General features: G+C 44.5%; 2 protein-coding genes and 1 long non-coding RNA gene across 11 annotated transcripts in view; 2 read left to right on the forward strand and 1 right to left on the reverse strand.

The window, feature by feature from the left end:
* ZBTB1 (zinc finger and BTB domain containing 1) overlaps positions 1-2,494 on the forward strand; it is a 26,100-nt gene extending 23,606 nt beyond the window's left edge. For all 7 annotated transcript variants that reach the window (XR_010999717.1, XR_010999718.1, XR_010999715.1 and 4 more), the window contains exon 3: positions 682-2,494. Coding sequence is in view for 1 of the 7 variants with exons in the window: in XM_068192185.1 (XP_068048286.1) it covers positions 682-718 (37 nt within the window). In the remaining 6 variants the exon portion in view is untranslated. The remainder of the gene's footprint in view (positions 1-681) is intronic.
* LOC137475176 (uncharacterized) overlaps positions 1-8,067 on the reverse strand; it is a 26,033-nt gene extending 17,966 nt beyond the window's left edge. For all 3 annotated transcript variants that reach the window (XR_010999723.1, XR_010999722.1, XR_010999721.1), the window contains exon 1: positions 2,526-8,067. This is a non-coding gene — a long non-coding RNA (uncharacterized lncRNA). The remainder of the gene's footprint in view (positions 1-2,525) is intronic.
* Positions 8,068-8,073: 6 nt separating this feature from the next.
* On the forward strand, positions 8,074-10,626 carry HSPA2 (heat shock protein family A (Hsp70) member 2). The gene has a single exon (XM_068192208.1). The coding sequence runs from the start codon at positions 8,336-8,338 to the stop codon at positions 10,238-10,240; it is 1,905 nt and encodes a 634-aa protein (XP_068048309.1). The 5' UTR covers positions 8,074-8,335; the 3' UTR covers positions 10,241-10,626.
* Positions 10,627-10,962: the final 336 nt, after the last annotated feature.

Below are 10,962 nucleotides of genomic sequence, written 5' to 3' on the forward strand. Positions count from 1 at the left end.
GACACAAAGCTGCTCATATTTGTAATGAACTAGTGTGGTTGAAAGAGAATTCCAGAAATTGTAAATGTTTATTTATCTGCATTTAACTTAAAATAAGACTTTGCGGGGTGTGTGCAGGTGTGTGTGTCGAGTAAATACATAACTGTTGCCTCTGAGTTAGGCAAAATAAAAAAAAAAAAACACAACCAAAAATACAGTCAAATATGAAGCAGTAAGAAGTATTCCAGAGTGGGGGTGTTCCATGCTATGAGTGGCTGAGGGGAAATAATACTCGTGCAATTTTTTGAGACTCCACTAAGCCAAGCCATAAACCACTGCTGGAAAGTAACACATACAGTATGAAAAATTACTTCTGGGAGGTTTGGGAAATGAAGTTTTTCTTCAGCAAATCTGTAGCTGTTTTGAAAACAGAAGGCAAAGGAAAAAGAAGCAAAAGTTTCTGAAACAAGATGACAACATTGTTTAAGGTCGTGTTCTGGTGGGGTAGGGGTTGAAGGAAATTTATGGCTTTTTAAAAGAGTTCCTGACTGTGGTGGGTGCTCTGAATATAACTGAAGGATGGGTATTTAGAGCAAAACCACACATGGTGAGGTGGGAGGGACCACATGCTAGCAAATACAGTACTGCAGTGTGGGCTTCTGACTTTTAATATTTTTCTTGCATTTCTTTTCTGCATGGCAGTAGTGAAATAGGGACTTCTAAGCTTCTGAACAACTGAGAGAACCAGATTTGGAGAAGACATGAGGAAGAACTGGTCGGCAAAAGATTTCATAAAAACTCAGAACCTCGTGTGCCAGATCTGAATTGGCACCACCTTTGCTTTTTTGACATACTGCAGCATTCGCAAAAGGCACCAAAGCAGTCAAATTAGAACATGCAGTAAAAGTTGTTTTGGACTCTTCTATGTATCATAAATCTTACTTCCTTGTGACTATTACTTACAGCTGTGCAAAACAAATTTGAAGTCTTTCATGGAGCAGACAGCCAAAAGAGGCAGATGCCAGGTGTTAAGGGCTGCACTGAAATGAATTTGCAAAATTTCTATTCACACGCTGGAGTGCTCCTTTTCTGAAATGTGGCTTCTTAGAGTTGCTGTCAAAAACTGTGTAGATTTTTTAGTTCAAACATTACAAGTGTATACTCATGCACAATGCTAAACTATCAAGTGTTAAAAAAGAAAAAAAAAAAGAGTAAGAGGTGAAAAAAAATCTTAAAAACTGAGGACAGAGGGTCCCTGAGAAAGGACAGGATGGTGAGAGAGATCCAGCTACATGATTTCCCCTGCTGCCATGATCATCATTTGCAAGCTGAAGAGGACCTTCCATGGAGCACAGTGATTGTATGTGGAGAGTAAAGAAATGGTGCTCTGGTCTTTTAAAAAGAATTGTGAAAATTTTTTACCAACAAGGAGATGAGTAAATGTAAAATAATCTTCACAGGGCTCAGGGTGCACCTTGTTCTGGAGCTAAGCCTTGCAAAAGCTGGCTCAAAGAAGAGAATCAGACCTTCATGTTCATATTTGAACATTTTAGGAATAGTAATGTTTCCAGCTAAATTAATGGGGGAGGGAAAAACCCTAACTAAAAGAGCAATAAGGCAGTAAATGTTCCAAATTAGGGCAAGCATGAATTATAAAAATATCAATTTCTTTTGCTTCCCTCAGATAGGGAATCAAATTAAGACATGTAAGCAGACTAAACATGCTGATTATATTCTGCTGTAGTTACATATCTTACTAATTCTACTCATGATTATAAAAGGATGTTTCATTGTTCACTATAACTGTTATCTCAAGAAGAGTCTGTCTATAATTTTATTTATAATTGGCATAATTTTCATTACTGTTGTTACAAAGTGTGTAAAATATTGTCTGTATTGCAGCTTGTATAGGGCATGTGTCTGTGCTTGCTTTACTCTTTTTGAGTTTATAAAGTTACTATACGAATGCAAGAAAAGATGTTCAGATATCTTTGAATGTGGTTGCTTAATCTAATTACGTAGCCCCCGATGTTTCAGCATCTAGATGTTGAAGGTATCAGCTCTATTAACACATAACACCTTAAACATTAATGTAGGTATTCTAAAAGCCTCCAGTGCAGCACTGGAATGCTGACACTTCAGTCCCAGTGGTGTATGGAGTAAAGGGGAGGATGGTGAATATCTGGGCAAAGCTGGATACCACTGGGGACTCTGCAGGAGAAGGCACAAGACATCTAAGAGCAAAGGGGATGTGCTTTCTATAGAAAACATGAAGGACCTTAAGAGCAGGACCACCACAAAGCAGAGGAGAGGAGGGAATACATTTATAGCATCGCCTTCAACATTATACAAAGTGTAGGACTTCTAGAACAGGCTGTGACTGTTCTGTAACTTAGCAATTGCTTCCAGTCTATGTAGAGTATCAGTAAAGACATTCCAGGTTAGTTATCATCATCTTTAAAGCTTATTCTGTGCTTTGCAACAGTATCTTTAATAAAATACTCTTACAAATCTGCTTACTATTCTGATTTAATTCCATCTTATACCTGAGTTGATAACAGTCCTGGCAACAGGGTGAAGGTACCATCTGCTTCATCGGGTCCTGTGTTTTTCCCATTCACTTGCTAATGACAAGAGGGAAAACAGAGATGAATAATTAACAAATAATCATAGAAATGAGAAAACAAGAGGAATTCATATCATGCTACCATTCAATTATTATAAAAATTGTTCAAACTAACCATATCAGTAAATCTGAGAGATTAATCACATACTGATCTGTGAGTAAGAAGTATTGGTCTTTGCCTGTGTTTACAGTACACCATTTATCTTAAGACTTAGCATAATATTCCAGCTTTACAGTTACTGTCAATAATTGCAGTATATTGTTTAACCCCATCACAGCAGTTCTAGATAAAATTCTCTATTTTCATTTATTTACCCCCTGGACCATACAGAGTTTAAATCTCCAAACAAGACCAAGCAGATACATTAACAGATAAGATTAGAATTCAGAATAATCCTGGCAAGAAACAGATGGGATCTGAAAAGATATTATTTAAAAGGAACAAGTGCAAGCTGGAACCATTAGCTATGCAAGTAAAGGAACAGCTGCTTAATTTCATAGAATCCTAGAATGGTTTGGGTTGGAAGGCACCTTAAGGACCATCTCATTCCAGCACCCTTGCCATGGGGCTCCAGACCAGGTTGCTCAAAGCCCCATCCAGCCTGTCCTTGAACACTCCCAGGGATGGGGCAGTCACAGCTGCTCTGGGAAGCCTCTCAGTCATCCTCACAGTAAAGGATTTCTTCCTTATATCTAAACTAAATTTACTCTTTCAATTTCAATTGAAAAGAATCTATGCATTATTTTGGATCATATTCTGAAAATGAATCTGCAACACCATGATGTTGCAAATAAAGGTAAAAAAAATGTACAAACTGGAGTATCATCTGCTCCTTCAGAACCACCAAGGCAAGAGCTGGTGACGTCTCCAGTTTTGAGCATAGCACTTGAAAACTTGAGACAAGGTGTGTGCAGAGGATCCAGGAGAAAGCAGTGAATGTCTGGAAACCAAGAAGACTTTGCTTCTAAGTACAGGTTGAGTAATTTAAAGTCATTTTACAGAAGAGATGGTGGAGGGAAAACACAATGATTTTCATATATAAAATCTGGTTGGCAAAGAAAAGTGGCACAATTGTTTCTCATATCCAAAGTCAATATGAATAAAAATAATTGCCTTAAATTGCAAGAAAGGAAATGTTGGTTAAACACAAAATGACTAAATGACCTGTTAAGGTCCTTTTCTCCTCTGGTTCTGTGATTGCTGTAAAGTGTTTTGCTTTAAAGTCACTTGCTTAGGACTGTCAGCAGAGATGGTAGTTCCTGCAAGAAAAGGAGGCTGTAGTTAAAGGAATAAAGACGTCACTGCCTAAATGCACAGCACACCAGCTTATCTAGTTAGCACTAGTGATACTAACTTCAGCTTTTAATCATACCTTAGCAAACTGTCAGAAGTCTATGTAAATAAATGTGCTTAAAAACCACTTAATTATAAAACAATTATTCCTTGAAGCATCAAGCATTAGTTTAATCGGTGTTGACAACTTCCATGATTTTTTTTTTTTGATTCTAATCAATCTGAGGCAGCCTGGTTTCAGTTGTGAGATGGTGTAATGAGCTATTTTATTTATTAAAAAAAAATAGACCTGCAAATTACATGGAAAATCCTAAAAGTGTAATCTGAACATATGGTAAAAATGAAAAAGGCAGAAGGTTAATAAAGCCACTAGGTTTATAATTTTAGGAGATCTGACTCATGAGTTTTGAACTCCTGGTTTGGCAGTATGAAATTACAGTGCCCTATATTCTGCTGTTCTGACTATTTCCATAGTACTGATCATGCGTTTGTGTAATTTGCCAAAAAACACATTATAAATTTGCAGAACTTTATTTGTTAGTCACAAAAACAAAGGAGCACTTATATAAGTAAGATGATGTCTTGTGGCTGCCCTTTAAATTAACAAGGAGCAGCTGTGCACAAAACCTGGAGGTATATAAATACAAAGTAAGTTACATAGTTCCCCCCACATACACTATGATTTTTAATGCAACACCTTGTTAGGAGAATCTTGTCATTTTATATGCTGGTAGTTCTTGCCTGAATTCCAAGTACCAGACATACGTTCACAAATATAAACAAGATGAAGAATTTCAGTGATGAAAAGGTATTGTGACAAAGTATTACTAGATCTTAGAATAGCAGTTGCTTAGACTTTTCTGAACTGATAGCTGTATTATGAAATAATCCATTCTCACCAATACAATCTGATCTATGCAATTTTTGGGATAGTTTTACAAGGGAAATGGGTACTAGGGAAATGGATACCAGAATTTAAGGTCTAAGGTCTTCTGACTGTCAAACCTGAAAAAATAATTAATTGCATTTCCAAGTGGCTGATGTCTGATTGAACTGTAACTTGGGTTTAGTCCTCTTTTTATACTCCACTGCCTTATGAAACAAGTGGGGGAAAAATGTTCCTTTTATCAAAATAAAGATAAGGGTTGAATTCTCAGTTCTGCTCCAGATACTGAGCTCTTGCTTCACTGAAGAAAACTAAAGATCATCTTCATTTCTGGCTGGGTGGTGTAATGGAGAATAGCCTACAGCGTATTACATAACACTGCTGAACAGGAAACATGGGTGCATAATCAATCCTAAACACAAATAAATGGATCAGAAAGAGGCCTGCCACTGCCAGAGGTGCCAAATTGCTGCTCTGGAAGTTGCTGTGAAAATATGACTTACAGATTCAGGATGAGGGAATAACAGCGAATGTTTTGTTAAAGGGAAAATCAGACTTGTGCTGAAGTCCTCCCCATAAAGCTCACTCTTTAATTTCTGAACCAGTTGGTTTGGCTCACCTGTACCATGATTGCATATGAAGCAACATAAAAGGGAATCATGTGGCTCTTGCCATATGAGAGGATGACTGCGTGGATGAGTTGGTTCACAAACTGCTGACAAAAAGCAGGTTGGTAATAGCTCTGCTGAGAAGAGAGAATACGTCTAATGAGGTTTTAGAGGTTGCTCCCTCTCGTTAGACTGGACTTTCTCTAAGGACATCAGTAAGAGGTGATGGCAAGAACATCCTGTGAACTTCTGACTGAATAGGAATGAAAGTTAAAAAGCAGCTGGGACCTAGACATATCATTGTACAGAAGAAAACAGCACCTGTGTGCCCAGCTGGAAAAGAAATACTTCTGCAACAGGCTAAACAGCCTCAGTCCAGAGAGCTTGGGATTTTTCCTTAGGATGTCTCTTTACACCAGTAGCATTAAAATGGTGTGCTCATGTGTTCCTCCAAGATCTTTTCTCCAGATTTACTACAGCAAAACAGCTCCAATGATGAAATAAACAGGACTGAGAGTACTCTCGGGGTGAGCAGTAATCCAGTCAATGCAAACACCTCTTGAGCAGGTTACCAGCACATGTGGGTGTCAGCACAACCATATCAGGGCCACACTAGTTACTGGGCTGAAAAACCCCAGACAAAACTTGTCTGGGGCTGATGTATATATTTTGTGCCTGGGTTGATAAAACATTTAGTTAAAAGCTTTGGGCCAAATAAATGAAATGTCACTTCTAAATTGGATAAACCTTGTTTGGTTACAGCTGTAGTTAAATAAGACATCAGATTAATTTTGCTGCAAAGACTGTTTATTGTGTTAATATTGTGTTATTTCTACTCCTTCTCTCCATCTACTGTTTCTATAAATATGTTTTTGAGGCAGGAGTCTTCTTTTTACTCTGGAATAACAGGGTCTGAGTTTGCACTGCAGCTATTAAAACAGGGTTCTTGTGCATTATTAGAGCTCCTAAGGGACAGTCCTCACAAGGATACAAACAATAAACAACATCAACTTTTAAGCTGAAACAGAATTTATTATCCACCTCTCTTTGTATTGCTCTGGCATTTCTCCCTGTCCCATATAATACAATCAACTGAATGAAGTGGCAGTGAATTACAGGAAGAGATGGTTCAGTGATGAATCAGTCGCTGGTCTAACTACACAAGAAACTGACACCCTTCCCATCAAAGAAATATGCACACAGGATATACAGAGCAGCTCCTGTAGGCAGAGACAGCTGATGGTTCCCATTTTCCAGTGACTTCTTTTGGACTGCTCCAAGGTCAGAACCCATGTGAAAAAAAAAAAAAAAATCAAGATCCATGTAAGACTTATTTAAGCATGTTCAATATGTATGGTCAGAAATCCAGGCTCTTCCATCACAAAACTACACACATAATGCACAGAAAAGGTGGGGTTCTCATGTCTTGTAAAAAAGGCTTTGAAAAATACACTAATGGAAACAAGGATGTTTTTGAACAGGAGTTACAGTGCCTGTAATAATTGTGTGAATACAAATCACTCTGGGAAAAGCTGTAACACGTTTTCTATGAGGCCAGGTACAGCAAACTGCTGAAGGCTGGGGACAAAACTAATGAAAGAGAATTAAATATACAGTGACATTAATCCTTCTCTCACACAACTCCTGAAGTCTATGGATAGCAAACTTTTAGCAACACTTTTAAGGGAGCTGGAAAGGAGCCACTCACTAAGACTCCTTGTATTAAAAAAAAAAAAAATCTCAGGATGGTGTTCTGCCCTCCTTACTAGAACTGGAATATTTTGAAGTGTTTGTCTCAGAGTACGGAGGCATAATTTGGAGAAACCGCAGCGGATTTTCATGTTTAATATATTTTCATCAAAGCACTTTCCTACCTCCCGGTTAATAGCTCCATAGCTTTTGCTAAACGTAGGCGTGACGACATCCCACATTAGCACAACAGACAAGAATCTGGAGGCGGCTCAAGAATGGTCACGCAGGAACACGCAGCAACAGAGCCCCCAAAGCCCCGGCGGTGCCATTCCCCGAGTTGTGTGCCGGGGCAGGAGGGGCCAGCCCGCGGCCATTGCCTCAGCGCTGATGGGGGCCAGGACGGGAGAACGCGGTGCCGCTCCCCGACCTTGGCTACCGGGACACACACGGGGCGGGGGTGTTGTCAGCCCGCCAAGTTCGGGCGAAATAAGGCTAAACACGGGCGCGGCGGGGCCTTCCCTCAGCGGGAGGGCGCGGAGCTGCGTGAGGGGAGGCGTTCCGCCATGACAGTTCGGGGGGCGCCGCGGTGGCGGCCGTTCCCCCCTGACAATCGGCGGGGGAGGCTGAAGGGAGGCGTGCGTCTGTGCCAGGGAGGGAGGGCGAAATTTCTGCCGCCCTGCGACCAAATAAGGGCAAATTCCCCAGTGCCGGGCTGAGCGCTCAGGAATGACAAACACCGCACGGCGCCAGCGGCCGCGAACCCGCAGCCCCCCACAGCCCGCGGGCGTCCCGTGGCGACCGCCCCGCCGGCCCGCTCCCCGCCTGCCATTGGACAGCGCTGCTGTCAATCCCCGGCATAACGTCATGTCAGCTGGAACTTTCCAGCTGAGGTTCGCGGCGGGGGCGGGGCGAGCGGACAGCACGGGCGCGGATTGGCTGGGCGCGGTGGCGCACGAGAAAAACCCGGAAGAATCGCGGCCCCCGAGGGGCGGGCTGGCGGGTAGGCGCTGGCTGTTCTGATTGGCCAGCGCGTTGAGGGCGGGCACTCCCCGGCGGCTCGCGGGGGCGATTGGCCAAACGACTGTTCGAGGGGCGTCCGGATTGGCCGTCAGGGTTCTGGCAGGTTCCAGAAGCGGCGGCGGCGGGTATAAAAGGGGCGGCGGCGGCGCGAGCTGGGCATATCGCGCCGCGGCGGCAGCTGGAGCGGGCGGGGTGGACGCGGGCGAGCAGCAGCGCAAACAGCCGACACCATGTCTGCCAAGGGGCCGGCGATCGGCATCGACCTGGGCACCACGTACTCCTGCGTGGGTGTCTTCCAGCACGGCAAGGTGGAGATCATCGCCAACGATCAGGGTAACCGCACCACACCCAGCTATGTGGCGTTCACTGATACGGAGCGGCTCATCGGGGATGCTGCCAAGAACCAGGTGGCAATGAACCCCACCAACACCATCTTTGATGCCAAGCGCCTCATCGGCCGCAAGTACGACGACCCTACGGTGCAGTCGGACATGAAGCATTGGCCTTTCCGTGTGGTGAATGAGGGAGGCAAGCCCAAGGTGCAGGTGGAGTACAAGGGGGAGATGAAGACCTTCTTCCCAGAGGAGATCAGCTCCATGGTGCTCACCAAGATGAAGGAGATTGCTGAGGCCTATCTGGGGTGCAAGGTGCAGAATGCTGTCATCACAGTGCCAGCATACTTCAATGACTCCCAGCGCCAGGCCACCAAGGACGCCGGCACCATCACAGGCCTCAATGTGATGCGTATCATCAACGAACCCACTGCAGCCGCTATTGCTTATGGCCTGGACAAGAAGGGAACCCGGGCTGGAGAGAAGAACGTGCTCATCTTTGACCTGGGAGGGGGCACTTTCGATGTCTCCATCCTTACCATCGAGGATGGGATTTTTGAGGTAAAGTCCACAGCTGGTGATACCCATTTGGGTGGGGAGGACTTTGACAACCGCATGGTGAACCACTTTGTGGAAGAATTCAAGCGCAAGCACAAGCGTGACATTGCTGGTAACAAGCGAGCGGTGAGGCGGCTGCGCACGGCTTGTGAGAGGGCAAAGCGCACCCTCAGCTCCTCCACACAGGCCAGCATTGAGATTGACTCTCTCTTTGAGGGCATTGACTTCTACACTTCCATTACTCGTGCCCGTTTTGAGGAGCTCAATGCTGACCTTTTCCGTGGCACCCTGGAGCCGGTGGAGAAGGCTCTGCGTGATGCCAAGCTCGACAAGGGCCAGATCCAGGAGATCGTGCTGGTGGGTGGCTCTACCAGGATCCCCAAGATCCAGAAGCTGCTGCAGGATTTCTTCAATGGCAAAGAGCTCAACAAGAGCATCAATCCTGATGAGGCTGTGGCTTACGGTGCTGCTGTACAAGCAGCTATCCTCATGGGAGACAAGTCTGAGAACGTACAGGACCTGCTGCTGTTGGATGTCACCCCTCTGTCCCTGGGCATTGAGACAGCTGGAGGAGTGATGACTGCCCTCATCAAGCGCAACACCACCATCCCCACCAAACAAACTCAGACCTTCACCACCTACTCAGACAACCAGAGCAGCGTCCTGGTCCAGGTGTACGAAGGTGAGAGGGCTATGACAAGGGATAACAACTTGCTGGGCAAGTTTGACCTAACAGGCATCCCCCCAGCACCCAGGGGAGTCCCCCAGATCGAGGTCACTTTTGACATCGATGCCAATGGTATCCTGAACGTCAGCGCCGTGGACAAGAGCACGGGTAAGGAGAACAAGATCACCATCACCAATGACAAGGGTCGCCTCAGCAAGGATGACATTGACCGTATGGTGCAAGAAGCAGAGAAGTACAAAGCAGAGGATGAAGCTAACCGGGATCGGGTGGCAGCTAAGAACTCCCTCGAGTCCTACACTTACAACATGAAGCAGACAGTGGAGGACGATAAACTGAAGGGAAAGATCAGCGACCAGGACAAGCAGAAAGTGCTCGACAAGTGCAAGGAGGTGGTGTCTTGGCTCGACCGCAACCAGATGGCTGAGAAGGAAGAGTACGAGCACAAGCAGAAAGAGCTGGAGAAACTCTGCAACCCGATTGTCACAAAATTGTACCGGGGAGATGGAGGGGCTGGGGCAGGTGGCTCTGGCGGCCCCACCATTGAAGAAGTAGATTAAAGAGGACTGAAGTATAGACTGGTTTATGGACAGTCACTCCATTCTTTGCTTTGTTTTTTTTTTCTAACGTTTAAGGAAAACGTCCTTGCCGATAACAGAGTTTATTCTGTTGGGTGTGTATAAAGGCAGATCTGTCAGCTTGGTTTTGATAAGAGGGAAGGCACGTCCTGCTTTATAAGGTTAGTAATAGACAAATGTTGTTAATTCAGATACAGCTGTTTGTATTCTGGATGTTTGTCTCTGTCTCTTCTAAAGTAACCACTTGACTGTTGCAGTTGACAAGTTTCAAGTTATGCATGAAAACCTTTACAGAAGATGAAAAAAACAATTGCCAAATTTGGCTTCTGGAAATTTTGGTAATAAATAAAATGTTTTAAAAGCATAAATCTATCCTCTTTCTCCTCTCTGAAGGGGCAATAGTCGCGGGAGGGGGTGAGGAATACCTTTCTGGTGGTGTGTGTGGCTCTGGGTGGTGACAGCAGTGGAGCAGGGGGTGTTGGGCTCCGGAGGGGTGGCTGATGCCCCTGGAGTGGCAATGGGAGAGAGCATGGGGGCTCCCTGAGGGGAGCCCAGCTTGGAATGGGTGCTGGGGAGGGGGTGTCCTGGTATTGCAGCCCCCCCAGCCTCATGGCAGGGGCCCAGGGATTGTGGCTCTTAGGATTTTCACAGCAGGGAAAAAAATCCCCGGAGTTGTGTGCTGGTGCTGTTTCGGGACAGGACCT

The sequence above is a fragment of the Anomalospiza imberbis genome, chromosome 6, assembly GCF_031753505.1.
Source record: "Anomalospiza imberbis isolate Cuckoo-Finch-1a 21T00152 chromosome 6, ASM3175350v1, whole genome shotgun sequence".
NCBI classification, from domain to species: Eukaryota; Metazoa; Chordata; class Aves; order Passeriformes; family Viduidae; genus Anomalospiza; species Anomalospiza imberbis.

Excerpts from the sequence above, each read along its gene's own strand:
- HSPA2 (XM_068192208.1), top strand. The coding sequence starts at position 8,336 with ATGTCTGCCAAGGGGCCGGCGATCGGCATCGACCTGGGCACCACGTAC.